The 17083-nt window shown below is 60.1% G+C and overlaps 1 protein-coding gene across 6 annotated transcripts in view; it reads left to right on the top strand.

Moving 5' to 3' along the window:
• The first annotated feature begins 19 nt into the window (after positions 1–19).
• EXD3 (exonuclease 3'-5' domain containing 3) overlaps positions 20–17083 on the top strand; it is a 78421-nt gene continuing 61357 nt past the window's right edge. For all 6 annotated transcript variants that reach the window (XM_082696411.1, XM_082696409.1, XM_082696410.1 and 3 more), the window contains exons 1-3: positions 20–199; positions 3729–3907; positions 15646–15760. In XM_082696411.1, coding sequence (XP_082552537.1) covers positions 15694–15760 — 67 coding nt within the window. In that variant the 5' untranslated portion in view covers positions 20–199; positions 3729–3907; positions 15646–15693. The remainder of the gene's footprint in view (positions 200–3728; positions 3908–15645; positions 15761–17083) is intronic.

The following is a 17083-nucleotide window of genomic DNA, read 5'->3' as shown; positions in this document are numbered from 1 at the left end:
GACGTCCGGACCCGCCCCTTCCCCCGCTTCCGCCGCGCCCCACGGGACTTCCGCCGGGAGCTGCGGGAGGTGGCCTGTCCCCGTCCCGCCGCGCCTCGGGCCGTGCGGGTCTCGGGGCGTCGGGGAAGGCCGGCCGGGCCCGCCGTTGCCGCTGCTGCCGAGGCCGGGCCAGGGTTCCGGGCGGACCCCGCGGGCTCAGGTGAGCGACTGCCGGGGCTCGGGCCGCGGGGGGCTGGCGCGGGGCCCCCGGGACGCCGGCGGGCAGGGCAGGGCGAGGCCGGCAGGACTGTGGGCGCCCGGTGCGGGCTGTGCCCTGCAGCCGCGGTGGCCCCGAGGACCTCCTGCCGCGAGAGCGTGGCAGCTCCGAGAGCCGCGTGCCCGAGCCCTCCCTGGAGGTCCGAGTGACCGCGGCCTCCGCCTTCCCCGCTGACACCCCGCGTGCGTGTCCTGCCGGTGCTGGTCATGGCTCTCGGCAGAACAGACCCGGCAGGTGCACTAGCAGGTGCGCAGAGGTGGACAGCCTGGGAGCGGGTCCCCAGGCCAGACCCGGGGACGAGCCCTGCTGCCCTGGAGTCGGGCATACGGTCCCTCCTGTAGGGACTTCAGGCCCTCCACGCCCCCGTCCGCCCTCACCTCCAGTCCCGGTGCCGTGGTAGGAAGGGTCGCCCGCTGCCGACAAGTTGCCGTTGCATGGGTTGATGTCATAAAAGACTTGCCGCGCCTGGGGGCTCAGTCTTGACTTCCCCGCAGGTGGTGACCTCAGGGTCCTGGGGTCGAGTCCCACCTGGGGCTCCGTGCTGAGCAGGAGTCTGCCACCCCTCGCTCTGCCCCCCATTCCTCCAGTCCCCCCCACCGTGCTCTTGCCGTGTGTCTCTCTCTCTCAATTCAATAAATAATACTTATTTTGTGTGTTTTTGTATTTTTTGACCAACTACGTGGGTCCCTGGTTTTGCTAGGGTACACGTGAAACGAGCCGTCACAGCCCCAGAAACACTCCCGGAGACAGGCTCTGCCCTTTTATTTACGCTTGGGAACATGCAGGGGCGGCTTGTGTCCTTTGCGGTGTCCGGAGCTCAGCTGTAATCGCCACCTGGCTGGCCTTCTTTGTTGGCCACCTTCTTCTCCAGTGGGCCTGTGGGTCCTGGGACCTGGGAGCCACTCCGCTCGCTTCTGGCCGCGTGTCCTCCCTGTGTCACCGGGACCAGCTCTCTGACCCTGCAGGCTTCCTTAGTTAAGGAACAGGGGTGCTGAGTGCCGGCCTGGCGCACCTGTCAGGGCTCATGCCTGTGGCATGCCCGAGACGGCAGCTTCCTCAGTAAATGTCTGGGAGCCTCTGCTCTGAGGACCTGCTTCCCCACCAGTGGGGCCTGGGTTTCCTGACCTGCTGGCCTGGAGGTGTCTGGGTACCCAGGGCGGGATCCTGTCCTTCCCAAATCCCCCCATGTGGGCATCCCTCCCACTCCCCACTGCCCATCCTCCGCACCTTCCTGACAACATTTGCTCGGGGCCAGTCCTGCAGCCCTGCTCGGCCCTTCTCAGCCCACTGGCCCACCCAGGTCCCGCCTGGGGCTCCTCGGTGTTGACAGCTGCAACCCCCGCTCCCCGCCCACCCCGGCAGCTCGCACCTTCGACCTGATACCCGCTCACCACCCACAGCTCCAGTCCCATTCCCTTCATCGGGCTGCAGGAGCCCGGCCGAAGTGCCGGGTCTCCTTCCGTCCTCAACATGTGCCACCGACTCCCTCCTCCTGTGGTGGCCTTCCTCCTCCCGTGTCCTCACCCCCACTCTGCCCTGTCGTGCCTCCCAGTCCAGGGCCTGGCTGCCTGCTTCCAGAGAAAATGGCAGCAGCGGGAAGGGACCCCTCCGTCGACACCCACAGATCTGTCTCCTCCCCCACCCCATCATCATTTCTGCTCACTAGGGTCAGCCTATCCACATACTGTGATTCTGTCCATCTTAAACCCCTTCCCGAGCTCTCCCCCCATTTCTTTACCCCCGTGGGCCGCAGGGCCACCTCCAAGGGTTCTCAGTGTGTTAGCACTTTTACTGTGCACTTTGTAGGAACTGAGGTGTAATTCGGGTATCAGGAAATCCAGTCCTCAGAGGTGCAGGTCACTGTTTTTCCGTGTGCGCAGTGCTGTGCAGCCAAACCCGATGATTCTAGAGTGCTTCCTCACAGTCGCTGGACGCGGGCGCCGCTGCCCCAGCCCCTGGCAGCTGCTGGTCCTGTCTTTACGGGCTTGCGGCTTTGGGGCGTTGGTGTGAACGGCCCCGCACAGCACACCGACTCTGCGTCTGGCTTCTCGCTCAGCGTCACTTTTTTTTGAGGTTCATTCGTGTTGTAACCTGTATCAGAATTTTGTTCCTTTTTAAGACCAGTAACGTTCCATTGCAGGGATGGCCCTGCTTTGTGTACCCGTTCACCCACCGATGGGCAACAGCCACTTTTTGGCTACCATGAAAAATGCTTCTGTGAACATCTGTGTATGAGTCCCGTGCGGACGTGTTCTCAGTTCTCTTGGGTACACACCTGCGAGCGGGGCCGCTGGCTCCTGCCATCACTCCGTTGAACCTTGTTCCAGGTGGCTGCCCTGGCCCTATTTCCATCATGCTGGGGCCCCTGAGCCAGCTCCAGGCGGCCTTCCTGCTGCTGCTCTACCCAAAGGCTTGTCAGGGTCACCAGCAGCCTCCCCTGGGCTGGGGCCCTGGGCCTGGCCCGTCCTCCCCACTCAGCCCTGACCTCCAGGATGTGACCTCCTCCGTGTCCCCTCTGCCCCCAGCTGGCGACCCTTCCTCCCCTAGGGCTCTGTCCCCACCTCCCTGTGCACTCCCTGCCTGGTGCTCCCATAGTTGGGGTGACGCTGCGGCATCTGCTGCATCTGCTCTTAGACTGGCTTTATTTCCCTAACAGGAGGGTGGAGGCAGCCCACCCCCGTCACTTCTGTCACGGGATGCTCTGGGCCGTGTCACCTCTGTCACCCCCGACGTCCCGCAGAGGCTGCGTCCCCGTGTGGAGGACACTCTGCGGACGACGAGTACAAGGCCCGCGGGCCTCGGGAGTGGCAGGGTGGGAGGTCACATACTCTGACTCCGTTCATGTAACTTTCTTAAATGACAAGTTCTATAAATGGAGAACAGATGTGCGGCCACCTGGGGCCACTGACAGATGAACGCCGTGAACCGGCAATGCTGCGGGGGCCCAAGGGCAGGTGCTCTGGGTGGCGACGGGATCCACATCAGGCCCTGCCGGTGACGTTGACTGCCGTGACACCTGCGGGGCCGCGTAGAACGCGTATGGGTCAGCTCTTCTCTCTCCCAAGTGCGTGTATCTGTCTCCAGTTATCTCAGAATAAGTGTCTAAAACCATTTTTTAAAAAAATTTTATTTAGTTATTTGACAGACAGAGACCACAAGCAGGCAGGTGCGGGGGGGAAGCAGCTCCCCGCTGAGCGGAGAGCCCGATGCGGGGCTCCATCCCAGGACCCTGGGATCATGACCTGAACCGAAAGCAGATGCTGAACCTGCTGAACCTGCTGAACTGAGCCACCAGGCGCCTTGTTGAAAACCAATGTTGAGGAAGGTTTCAATGATAGGTTTTTCTATTTAACGGACATCCTGAAGGTTGAAATGATTAATGAGCCTAAGATTCTTCCAGCTCTGAAATTCAACTGCTTAAATGTTGTGCAGAAAACTTTCTTCTGTCTGAGCTAAAATCTGTTCCATGCAGGTGTTGAGACGTCTGGAGTGGCGCAGCCCACAGCCGACCGGAAGCTGGCCTTCACAGACGGACGGCCCGCTGTCCTGAGGGAGGGTGACCGCGTCAGCGCTCTGGGGAGGCCCGCCAGGACCGTGAGGGTCCCACAGTTGCTCCGTCAGTGGAAGAGTCCAGAAAAGGCCATTTCTAAGGTAAGACTGTGACTCAGCTAGCAGTCAGCGTAGTGCTGGAACTTATTTTTAAAGGGATGTAATAGTTGTGGTTCATTCTGGAGCACAGATGTCAAAGACATGGCAGGAATTGGGTTTAGCCCAATGCAAAGAAGTGTGTGGGGTTTTTTTCCTTTCTTTTTAAACGACAGACACGTTCAAAGAACAAAATAAAATGAAAATAAGATTTTTCTCTTAGGAAGTAGAAATAACCTTGGTGTGATGGAAATGCTTGGTGTTGGAGACCAGCTTCTGGAGGCCTGGCCCCGACTGGGGCTGCGTCTGATTCAGGGCTATGGAGGGTTCCTTGGGGAGGCGCCTGTCGTGAGCCACAGCTCTGAAGCGCACTGCCACAGCCGTTGCATAGGTTGCGGATCATTGACTCGGGCGCTCATACCTCTGCCGCCCCAGGGAAGCTTCGGGAGGAAAGCCGGAAGGACACAGAAGGCAGCTGTGCAGACAGAAAGCGGCCCACGATTCATGCCCTTTCAGGTTCAGAGCTAGGACTGTAACCCTGGGAAAATTTTAGCGTACCTCTCCAGACCTCTGTGATGGTCAAGGGCTTCCTCCTCTGTGGGCACTGGGCCAGCAGCGACCGCCCCTCTGCTCTCCCGGACCCAAGCCAGCACCGGTCACCTGGCCTTGCAGCTTCGAATGGAGGAACGTGTTGCTGCCGGTCCCTGAGCTCATTTCTACACGCGGCCCTTCCAAAGTGGGTGTCTGTCTGGGCCAGGACCGGCAAGTCAGATACAACACGATCCCTCAGCTGTCCAGGGCCCTGCAGCGCGGTCTCTCCGAGTGCCCAGGCCTGTCTCCGCGCATGTGCTGCAGACCGCAGGGGAAGGCGGGAAGCCGGCCGGGCTAAGAACCTCAGAGCAGACCCACAGCCTCACGTGACGTCCGATGAAGCCCAAGAAACAGCGAAAAAGGGAGGAGTGCGTGTTTCTGAAGTGAAGCATGCGGGCTGAGTCCTGAGTGCCAAGGAGAACCCGGACAGAAATAGCGGGTCATTTCCGAGGGAGGCAGAAGCAGGCCAGCACAGCAGCTCTGGAGTCAGAAGGAAGCAGAACATTTCTGAGGGACACACAAATCCCAGGAAGCCCGAATGCAGCCGGAGAGGGAGGAAATCACGCCCAAAGAAGTAAAAAACAAATGGAAGAAACCAAAAGGCAGAAGAGGGAGTTGGTAAAGAGAAAAACTTAATTAATTAAGTAATTAAATCAGAAAGTATAGAATTAGTAAGACTGAAAAGTAGTCCTTTTTTTTTTTTAATTTAAGATTTCATTTATTCAACAGAGAGAGTGCGAGCACAAGCAGGGGGAGGGGCAGAGGGAGCAGCAGGCTTCCCGCTGAGCAGGGCTCCATCCCAGAACCCTGGGATCATGACCTGAGCCGGAGGCAGGCGCTTAACCCGCTGAGCCCCCAGGTTTCCCTGAAAACTAGCTCTTAAAAAGACCAGTGAGGGGCGCCTAGGGGCTCAGTCTGTGCAGCGTCTGCCTTCGGCTCAGGTCATGATCCTGGAGTCCCCGGATCGAGCCCCGCGACAGAAGTTTGCTTCTGGCTCTGACCCCGCCCCCTCACGCTTGCTCGTCCTCCTCATGCTCTCAGATAAATGAGCCAGATCTTAGAAAAGACCAGTGGGACACGGTTCTGAGGAGACCAAGGGAAAACAGGACCAGGGGAAATGACACTCCGTGTTAACGGAGGAACCGCGTGTTTGCCCCGTCCACGGCGACCCCGTGGTCACGGCGGGAAAACCTCCTCTAGAAGCCGGACGACTGCCCGGCAGTCCAGCCTGTCCCAGCAGCCCGACAGGAAACAGGAAATCAGAGCCGGGCGCCGAGCATCAGAGAGCCACAGGCTGTCGGGCTCCAGCCGTGCGGGCAGTGGGCGGCCCCCAGCCCCCGCTGAGCCTGGAGACAGCGCAGGCCTGCCTCAAGCTGGGCGCGACCCCAGAGACCCGGAGCAGGACCCCGCGGTCAGGCCGCTTCCGCTTCCTGCGCCTGACCCCACGCGGGACGGTCAGGGGTTGTTCTGCTCTAAGCCAGTGCGCTTGGGGCCACGTGTGGTCAGCGCCGCGGCCCGGATCGCGAGGGCAGAGCCGGGCCCACGGGCAGCCCGGGGCAGACCACGCGACGGCGAGAGCACCTGGTGTCCGTGGGGCGGGCCACCTCCCCACAGTCTGGCGGGGCTCTCAGAGCAGGTGGCCTCATCTCCTTCCCGAAGCGAAGGTTTCCTTGGAGTGTAAAAATCTTTAAAAGGGTTGTAACGTTTATTTGAGAGAGCGCATGCGCACAAGTGGGAGGGACGGAGGGAGAGAGACTCTCCCAGGCTCCGGGCCCAGTGCAGAGCCCGCTGCGGGGCTGCGTCCCACCACCCGGAGACCAGGACCTGGGCCGACACCAAGGGCCCACGCTGATCTGACCACGCCACCCACGCACCCCAAGTTTAACTTTTAAAGTTTCATTTGTGATTTTCTTTTTTCATGATTAGGAAGTGCAGTGTGCTCATTGTATGATATGTAGCAAATACAAAACAAGAAACAGAAAATGGAACGGGCGGCCTGCCCCCCAACCCCACCGGCGCCTGCATGGCTCCGCATCTGTCTCGTACTGAGTGGGCCGGGGTGTCCTTCGGCCCACGCTGTAGTGCGGTGGCTTTCTGTCAAATACAACTGTGTGCCACGTTGTGAGTTTGTTTTTTCCCAACGACATTAAATGTTTTTGTAAAATGTTTTTAAGTAGCCATTCATCATTCATGTGATTTTACCCCATTATTGGACAGTGGGAGGCCCGATCTGGAGCGGGCAGGGAGCTGGAAAGCCCGACCGAATGGTGGGGCTGGTGACTTCTGGCTCGTGCCCTCTCCTGCTGACCTCTGCACCCAGTGGGAAGGGTCCCAGGGAGGCGCTCCAGCGAGGCCCCCAGATGGGGCTGAAGCCGACTTGAGCAACTGGAGTGACCCTGATGGTGTGCACGCCGGGGCAGGGTACAGCCCAGAAGCAGTGGGGCACCTCCCACAGCTGCTCTGGTGGGACCCCCACCCTCCACGTGGCATCTCTGGAAAAGTACTTTCTTGTGTTTTAGATTGGTGATCCTGATTTTTAAAGAAAGGAGCAACTCTTAGGTCAGTAAGTTAAAAGTCCCTCCCGGGGTGCCTGGGTGGCTCAGTGGGTTAAGCCTCTGCCTTCGGCTCAGGTCATGGTCTCGGGGTCCTGGGATGGAGCCCCGCATCGGGCTCTCTGCTCAGCAGGGAGCCTGCTTCCCTCTCTGTCTCTGCCTGCCTGTTTGTGATCTCTGTCTGTCAAATAAATAAATAAAATCTTAAAAAAAAAAGTCCTTGCCACTTGGCTGGGTGAAACGGAAAGGGACAGGCGCCGAGGAGCCTGTGTCGGCACGGCCATGCGCGGTCAGGCCCTTCCTGCGCTGTGGCGGGAAGCAGTGTGGCTGACAGCGTGGTGTCTTCTCGGCTCAGCCCAGCCCTTTCCCCCGGGAACAGGCGGCTCGGGCCCACGGGAACGTCGGTGTGCGACTGTCCACGGTGGCCACAAGGCAGAACCCAGATGAGTGTGGTCCAGCCGTGGGAAGGAGCAGATGCCGGCCGGTGCCACAACGTAGACGGACCCTGAGAGCGGCCTGCTGGGGGAGGGGCCGGAGGCAGACTGCGTCCCGGGGGGCTCCGTGTGTGAGAGCGTTCACAACAGGCAGGCCCCCGGAGGCAGAGAGTGGGCTTGTGGTTGCCACAGAGGAGTGCGGGGAGCAGCAGCTAACGGTACGGAGTCTTCTTTTTGGGGTGATGAAGACGGACTAGAAATTGGCGGTGGTGAGGTTCTCTCATACCTAAATATGCTAAAAATGCTGCGTTGTGCTGTGTGTATTCGATCAATAAAGCGTTTTAAAAAATCACTGAGGTGTGTGCCCAGACATTTAATTCAGTTTGCAAACCAACTGAAACAGCTTTCAAATTAGCACTCTTGTTGAACTAGAGACATGAGGGGCCCCTGTTTTCAGGGGTCCAGGCTGTGCCCCCCACCCTGTGTCTCGGGTGCAACCCCAGTCCCCCTGCATTTGGCCTTTGGGGGCAGCAGAGGGGGTCCCCGATGCTGTTGTGCAGGGTGGTGGCTGTGGGTCTGGGCGCAGCTCCTCCTCCGCTGGGCGTGTGGCTAGGCACCTGCCGGCTGGCCGGTGCTCCGTTGAGGCCAATGTGCCCGGCAGAAATATGTGACCCCACACGTGACTTTGGATTTTCTAGCATGAACCTAAGAACGTAAAAGGAGAAGGTGAGGCGCTGCCCAGTTGGGAGGACATGTGCCTCCTGGTCGCAGGGTCATGAGTTCAAGCCCCAGGGCGGCCATAGAGCTTACTTATAGAGAAGCATAAAAAATAAAGTGGAGGGGCGCCTGGGTGGCTCAGTGGGTTAAAGCCTCTGCCTTCGGCTCAGGTCATGATCTCAGGGTCCTGGGATCGAGCCCCTCATCGGGCTCTCTGCTCGGCAGGGAGCCTGCTTCTCCGTCTCTCTCTGCCTGCCTCTCTGCCTGCTTGTGATCTCTGTCAAATAAATAAAACCTTGTATATATATGTATATATAGGTATATATATATGTATATATATGTGTGTGTGTGTATGTACACACATATATATCTCCTGACTCCAGTATTCTCTGAATATCTTCATTTCCACCCGCAATTGATACAAAAAATCAGTACTGAGACATTTCATGCTCTTAGTCCAGGTACATTTTGCAGTTAAGGCAGGACGTGGCTGACCGTGGGACGGCACAGGGCCAGGAGGGGACAGGGCCTCCCTGTGGGGGCGACGGCACCTGGAGTCTGAGGCTGGTGCCCGCCCCTGGCTGCCCGCCTTCCTGCCCCGCGTTCCTGCGGTGCCCACCTTGTCAGTCACATGGGCTGGCCCAGGAGGGCTGAGTGTGGGTGTGGTGGCCCAGGCAGGAGTCGCGCTCTCGGAAGGGCTCTGGCACAGCGAGGGGACAGCCCCGCATCACCCTCTCCAGGGCCTCGGCCACCTGTGATGAAGGGCACGGGGAGCACCTGTGGGAGTCGCAGCCGCCACCTCTGCATTTGCAGAAAGCAGCGTGGGACAGCGGTGTATGAAGCGCGACCTGGCGTCCAAAGGAGAATGCTCTGATGACCTATTTAAAGGTCGCCTCCGTGAACCAGAATGTGGAGGAAACTCTGTCCTGTGCTGCGGCCCGCTCTGCTGGGACAGGTGGGCAGCCGGGCGGAAGGCTGAGCCCCGGCCCCACCGGGCTGCTTGGACCCTCAGCCAGCAATGTAGCTTCTTTTGGGTCCTTTAATTTCTGCCTTTTGCCTTCAATTTTTTGAAGGGTTATTTGAGGGGCAGCTTTAGGTCAGGAGACATTTTGAAGCACCCGGGAGCCTGGTCCTCTGGGCTTCTGGCAGTGTCCCAGGCTTGGCGACTGTGTTCCTCCCATGCACAAAGCCTGTAGTGGGGAGACCCCGGGCCCGTCTTTCCCTCCTGTGGAACAGAGGAGACAGCCAGATCACAGCCAGTGCCGGGCAGGCGTCGTGAGCCTTTGCTCTGTGGTTCTCAATGCCCTCCCTTAGCCCACAGTGTCCACTTCACGGTGTGGCTGGACCGGGACCCCAGCCTGGGTGGTGCCGATGCCGGGGGTTCCGTCTGGGGGGTGAACCTGCTGAGGTGCCCTCTTGCCCCTGGCTGGGCCTGGCTGAGGGGCTGGGTTCCAGGAGGCCTTGGGTCCGGCTTGGTCAGTGTGCCGAGCAGGAGGCCGTGGGGCACAGGGCTGGAACATCCGGGGCCCCTGGAGCATCCCCAACCTACAGCAGATGCCGAGCTTGCCCTGGGCCAACCTCAGAATTAAAACAGCCAGTTATTTTACCAGCGAAATGGGTTTGCCGGGAAATGGCACGGGAGTTGGAATTCAGGACAAGCAAGCTATGGCAAACCCACAGGTTAGTCTGGAGAACACAGAGGGGGTCCCTCGGAGGGAAGTGAGGGCTCAGGGCGCCTGCAGCTTCTCACTGAGTTTGCAGGGCAAGGACAGAGCTGTGCTTCCTCCTGCTGAGGGGGGACCTAGTGTGGACGGTCATCTCGTCCAGCCTGGGCAGCATGGCCAGATGCTTGGGTCAAGAGCCCCCCCTGCTGGCCGCCTGGCTCCATGGAAAATGAGGTTTTCTTTATCAGGTTTGAAGCCGCCAGGAGTCTGGCTGGGGGGCACCGCTCCGAGGTGGGCACCCAGTTAAACTCGTGGGGCCCAGCTGTCAGAGGAGGCAGTCTGTCCTGCCCCCTCCTGCAGGTGGGGGCCTGGGGCACCCCGCTGCGGGGCAGGGGCAGGGGGCAGGTGGGCTCTCTGAGGCCCGCATTTCGATGTGTGGCTCGGTTCCCAGCAAGAAAAAGCCGTGAGGCCTGAACAAGTTGTACCCGTTGACGGTTCATTTTAAATGGAAGTTCCAAGGCTTCCAGGAGGCCATCCCGGTGGGCTCCGGAAGGCCATCCCTGGGAAGGCCTGGTCTTGGTGTAGCCTCCAAACCCTGAACTGCATTTTCAGCTCAAGACAGTTTGGACTCCAAGCAGATTTTTTTCTCTTTAAAATGAGGCCAATTAAAACAGTCTGCCATGGGGTGAATTTGACTCTGGTCTTTGCCAGCTCAGAAGCACGTGGGCCTGTGGATTTTGGATTCCAGGCTCTGGAGGAGAACAAAGCTTGTGTAAGGAGAGCTGACCGCAGGGCAGCGTTCCTTCTGGGGTGACCTGACTTTCAGGGCTCAGAGGGACCTTTGCCCTGCACTGATGCTGGTCGTTATTATAAGTCTGATCAGAGCGAGGCTGCCTTTTTAAAGAAGAGCCCACAGGCCCACACAAATGTGGGGATGGCCAATGAGATGGGGGTGGCCTGGGGGTCTGGCTCTGCTGGGGGGCTCTGGAGGGGACCTGTCCATGGGTCCACTGCTTCCACTTGAGCCCCTTGAGCAGCTCCCCAGAATGGCCTGCAGCTCGGGGTGGCGTAGGGAGCCTGCGGTGGGGCCCAGAGACGGAGGCCGGGAAGAGCCACTCTTTGAGGTGGCCTCCGCCAGCCCTGCAGCAGGTGGACGCTTGGCCCTTGTTTCTGGAGAGCCTCCCCTCATGCTGTTTACTCTTCCCCACCCCCCGGCCTTCTGTCCAGGGATGCAGGCCCCAGCATGCCTGGGCCTTTCCCCACCCCAGCCAGGAACTCACTGCCCCTGGGGGGTGGACCCTGCCAGAGGGTCTGTTCGGGACCGCTTCTGTACCTGCTGTGAAGTGTCAAGGGCTCCAGAAGTGCTGAACAAGGGTGCCAACACTGGGGCGTGCAGGCCGGGCCCTGGTCTTGCTGAGGCTCGTAGGCAGCTCTAAGTCGGCCGCACGAGGAACTGGGGTCTGGGTGAGGCACATCTGTAGGGGTGAAGGAAGGACTAGAGAAAGAAACGGGTGAGGCTCCTGGTGGCTTTTCAGAGAGGGGCCCGTGTCCCGGGGAGTGTGTCCAGTAACCCCTCCTGGGGGTCCTCTGGTGGGCCCGAGAGTCCTCCTCTGACCCGAAGCCAAAGGGGCCAGAGGTCTCCTCGGCATGGCCCACAGGGGACTTAACCGCTAGCACCTCAGAATGGGATCGTATTTGAAGATGGGGTCTTTCCAGAGGTAGCTAAGGTAAAATGAGGTCAGTAGGACGGTGTCCCTTGTGAGAGAGGAGAGCGGGCCCAGACACAGGGGAAGATGGCGTCTGCCCACGGGGAGAGGCCTCAGGAGCCGCCGACCCTGCCAGCACCTTGATACGGGACTTCCAGTCTCCAGAACCGGGAGAAAGCGAGTTTCTGTTGTTGCAGCTTCTTGTCTGCGGCACTTTGCTTCGGCTGCCCTGGGAGACCCCTGCTACTCTCCAGGGGCTTGGTCCGTGGGCTGGGTGGGGTCGAACGCGCACTGCGGGGACCACCCCATCCCACAGCCCGGCCTTTTCGGCCGGGCGCCCGCGGATCTGGGCTGTGGCGGGTGGAGGTGTGCAGAGCCCTGGGGCAGGTGGGAGTAATTTCCAAGGAGAGAACAGTGCAGGCCAACAGCTCTGATGGACTACGGTGCAGAGCTCCTGCGGCCTCTGCCGTGTGCGGTGTGCAGGGCGTGTGTCCTGTGGGAGGTGTGCTCGTCACAAGGGCGCTGGGACCGCGGGCGCTGGGTGCGGCCGCTTCCCCCGCTGCGCTTGAGGCCCATGAAAAGGGCAGCAAAGACATTTTTAAAAGATGGCTTTGCCTTTTTCATAAAGGCAGAAGCACTTACAGGCAAAGAGAAAGGAAGAAGTGTGAGGCCCGGTGGAGACGGAAGGCCGCTGCCCAGGGTCGCGCTCTAGCCGCCTGGGGACCTGGGGTGCGGGGCAGAGGGTGGCCCCCAGCCTGGCCACAGCGCCCAGGGCAGCTCCAGATTGCAGGCAGGGTCTCAGAAGGTTTTCAGGGGGACCCCGGCCCTCTGGGGACCTGGGCTATGGCCGCCCAGTGCCTCCCTGCAGGTGAGGACGGGGGCGTCTCTCCCTGACAGATGGGCCGAGGCGTGACCTTCGGGGCCCAGGCCCCAGGTACCTACAGTGAGCCCCCCGCTCCCAGGGCTCCCCTGCCCAGCACCCAGGCAGCTGCTCTGTGTCCCTCTCAGTCTCCAGACACTTGAGCAAAGTTTCTGAGGGAGAGACACACCAGGTGAGCAGGAAAACAGACCGAGTGGTGAGGTCCTCTGGGGCAAAAGGAGAAGCGACTCCCGATTAATACAGTTTCGGTAGCAGAAGTGAGTAAGTCAGTGATCGTTCTGCAAAATAAAGTTCAGGAAATCTCTGCTGAAGGCAGAGAAGGGGACAGATCAGAAAGCGAGAGGTTCTTCCAGGAAGGGCAGTATCTACGAATACTTACACCACGGGGGGCCGGGGGCGCTCACGGAAGTGGCTGCCTTGGGCTCAGGTCGGGATCCTGGAGGCCCGGGATCGAGCCCCCCCGCCGTCCGGCGCCCTGGTCGGGGGAGAGAGGATGTCTACTTCCCCTCGCTCTCTGCTTGTCTCTGTTGCTTTCTCAAATAAATAAGTAAAATCCTAAAAAAGCCACCACACACAAAACAGTCCTTACAGCCCAGGGTGGAGAACAGGGAGGCCAGGACATTATCAAGGAAAAATAGAAGACACGTCCCAGCACCGAGGAACGGAAGAGCCCCTGGCAGACCCCACGCCGTCCCGCCCTGAGACGCGGTGCTGTTAAGGGGAGGCCCTGCGTGAGGAAAAGACAGGCATCCTGTGTGATGTTGGGAGTCAGGTGGCTTCCGACCTCTGGGCAGCGACATGAGGGCCTGGAAGACAACGGGGACCACCAACATCCCACACCCGGGGGCCGCCTGCGGCCGAGAGCTGCGGCCCAGGGAGGACAGCTCCCGACAACCGGACACGTGGTAAATGTTCGGGAGAGCGCGCTCCTCTGCAAACAGGAGGAAAACAGAATGGTGAGGACTTGGAAGTCAAGAAATGCAGGACACACCGAGAAAGAAGAGAGAACGGGAGTCCCACGCCACAGGGCTGGAGAGCTTGTGTCCAGACGGAGACGGTGGAAGTGGCTTGAGACGGGGTGTCGCGAAAACGAGGGCTAGGCTTCCCAGCTTGTTCAGACCCGCAGAGAGAGGGACCGCCGTGCCGTCCGAGTCCCATCAACCACAGCAGCGCAGAACAGCCTGCGGCGACGGAAGCATGTAACTTGTTCTCTCTTCTCCTCCCCTCCCCCGCCCGCTAGAGAGGCCCCTCTCCGGTGGTCTGTCCTCAGATTCACACTCATCTGCCGTCTCCAAACCAGTGGCCTCTTCGTTTCAGTTACTAAACTTTCTTTAAAAAAGACTTTATTTATTTGTCTGACAGAGAGGGACACAGCGAGAGAAGGACCACAAGCAGGGCAAGTGGGAGAGGGAGAAGCAGACTCTCCGCCTGGGACCATGACCTAAGCCAAAGGCAGACGCTTAACAACTGAGCCCCCCAGGCGCCCCTGCGCACACATGTAATAGTTGTGTTTATCTTGGATAAATCCCACAGCTGAGCCATGTGGAGTTGGTTTCTATTATCCAGGTGTTTGTTTTTTTCTGCCTTGATTACGGGTCATAGTTTCCTGTATCTTGGTAGATCCTGTGATTTGTTTATGACGTGTTGCATATTGTGAGTGAAGCATGTGTCAGCCCTGGATTCTGGGTTCTGTTATGTTCCTGTGAAGAATGTTGGTTTTTGTTCCGGCAGGCAGTTAATTTCTAGCTGATCACCTCAAGCAAGTCAGCATGGCTTGACATTTCGTTAGGGTGGATCTTTGTCTTGGTGGGACTCAACCTACAACGTGCCCCAATGTTGATTTTCTTGGGGCTTGGTTTGGGATTTTGGTAGGGCAGGTCAGAGTGGGGCTCAGTCTAGGCATTGTCCTAAGGCACAGCCTTTCTGGAGTCTTGGGTGGTGTTGGCTGGGCTGGAGTCTAATACACCCAGCAGGCTGGAGTGCTCGTGTCTCTGTTAACCTCTCAGCCCTGAGGCCGCCGTTTCTGGGGGCCCTGGGCTCCTGCTTCACTCGTACGCACTTGCAGCAGCTGCGGTCGCCCCTTTTAGGGGGTCCTGTCCCACAGAGGCTCGGCTGCTTCTGTCACCTGGAGGGAGGCTGTGCTCTCTGGACCCCGGGTCTATGGTCTGGGCCGGGAGCTCGCCCTTAGGTGGAAGCTGGTCACGCCGGGGTGTTGGGCACTGTCCTGCTGTCAGGAGGTGTGTCGTGCCCAGAGGTTCCCAGTGAGGGGGCGGCCCAGCCCGAGCGCCCTGCGCGGCTGGAGCAGAAGTCCGGAGCGAACGGAGCAGGAAAGGAGAAACCGCCACGGCACACACGGCTCAGCGCTGGGAGGTATTTACACATGTCTGCTCGTGTCTTCTCTAAATAGTGAGCCAGAGGAGGGCTCTCACAGAATGACTGTAGGTGGCAGCCCTGGGGTGTGAGAGTGAACTCTTCCCTTCACGGTGGTCAGTCACACGCCAGACTGGAAGCTAAACCGTCAGTACACAGTTTAGAAATACAAATGTGGCGCCCGGGGGTCTCAGTGGGCCAGGCGTCTGCCTTTGGCTCAGTCATGATCCTGGGGGCCTGGGATCGAGCTCCACGTCCGGCTCCCTGCCCGGCGGGGAGCCTGCTTCTCCCTCTACCTCTGCCACTCCCCTGCTTGTGTTTCCTCTGGCTGTCTCTCCCTTTCAGTCAAATAAATATATAAACTCTTTAAAAAGAAAAACATGAATGCACTGTCTGAAGGGACACCTAAGAGGGCTCCTGGAGTTTCGGGGGACGAAGCGGCGCGGCTGCGCTGAGCCTGTGCTCAGGGGTTGCACGGGGGGCCCTGCCGGTCTCACGACGGTGCCCAGGAAGACTGCGTTCGGGAACAAAGTCTTCCCGAGGCCTCGCATAGCCCATTAAAGGAGGAAAACCAGCCGTCTCCATCAGTGTAGAGAAGCGGGTTGGGGAGAGTGAACACTCGCTGGGCCCTGGCGTAACCGCCTGACCTGACCGGAGTATCTCGAGGCGGGAGCGCTCGTGCAGATCGTCACAGCAAGCCCGCCTCTGCCGGCAGCTCTGAGCGTCCCCGGCCGGCAGGGGGGCCAAGGCTGCCTGGGCCCCCGTGCCCAGACAGCGTGGGGACAAGAATGTGAGTATCGCTCGTGGTACAGAGTATCACTCTCCGCCAGGTCCTCCCTCCTCGAGCTGCCTGTCGCCTCCCTGGCCCCACCTTGAGGATGGACCTGCCAGACACAGCTGGAGACCCCACCGGCGACCCTGTTGTGACCGAGGGCTGTTCTGCCGGTGAGTCCGTGTCCCTGATGGGCACCCCTGGGCAGGGCCTGGTAGTGGGGACGTGTGAGGAGTGCAGGCGTGTGTGCTGGCTGTGTGGACAGCGTGTGTACGTGGGGCTGTCTGTGCATGGGCACCCCAGGCGGACGGTGTCCCTGTGCTCCAGCCTCGTGTGGGGCGTGGACGCAAGCACTCAGGTGACACAGCCTTCCTGGCCTGAGGGCTGCAGTAGGCACTGCTCTGTGCCCTGTGAAGGGGGCCACCGGCTCCCAAGGTGCACGCTGTGTGGTCTTGTTGTCCCCAGGTGGGCTGTCTGCTGGCCACTGGCTCGCTAGCTGCCAGAGGACTGTGTGACTGGACCGGTACCACAGGGGCGGACAGAGCCCCCCATGGCAGCGTGCGGGGACTGGTGGGACGGACAGGAGTTCTCTGAGTCCCGGCACCGCCCGCTCACCGAGTCTCTAGGCCGGACTCAGGCACCGTGTTCATCTTGCCAAGAAGAAGCAAGGAGGGAAGCAGGGTGTGCCTGGGAAGCAGGGGCCTGGGTCAGCTCCAAGCGTGGGAGCCCAAAGCCGCCTGTGGCACTCCTGCCTTATGCTCAGGCCTGGGGTCCTGACCAGAGATGAGGGGCCTGCTTGGGCACAGAAGCCTCCTCGGTGGGGAAGGGAGGCATTTTCGCTTTGGTGGCCGTGGAGGTGGTCTCGTTGCTACCCTGAGAACTGGTCCCACATCCCAGCATGGCTCTTTTGTCCTGGGGGGCCATGGTCTCCACACACATGCCACAGGGGCCTCCTGGGTCATCGCTTCGGGGGTCAGCCCTGGCTGTTGAGCCAACCAGCAGCCAGAGACAGGCGTGGGGATCTAGGGTCTGCAGGGCCGGGACCTGGGGTGAAACTGGGGCCCGTGGGCTCATCGGTGCACAGGGCCTCCCCAAGGCCCGTGCCCGTCCCCACGGGGCTGTATGTAGGGTGGAGCTCCATGATGTCACACGTGGCCGTCACACGTGGCCGTCACACGTGGGCCTCAGCCTGAGGTGTGCAGGGTCTCCCCCTTGGCCTGCTGGAGCTAGCAAAGGGGCAGGCCACCCTGAGAACAGACACAGCCCCCCTTGGGTTAGACACAGCCTCCCCGGTGGGTTAGACACAGCCTCCCCGGGTCAGACACAGCCCCTCTGGGTCAGACACAGTCCCCCACTCCATCAGACACGGAGGGGTGCCTTGGAGTCCCCGGCCGGTGCCGTGTCCAGCCCTGCTGGTGAGGCCAGCCTTAGGAAGGTCCCTGCGGGAGGCCTCGGGCCAGGGCCGCTCTTGGCAGGGGCACTTGTCTTTCCCCATG

Source organism: Mustela nivalis, assembly GCF_964662115.1.
Source record: "Mustela nivalis genome assembly, chromosome: 13".
Taxonomy (NCBI): domain Eukaryota; kingdom Metazoa; phylum Chordata; class Mammalia; order Carnivora; family Mustelidae; genus Mustela; species Mustela nivalis.
The sequence above is the reverse complement of the archived record's forward strand: the minus strand, read 5'-3'. Positions and strand labels throughout refer to the sequence as shown.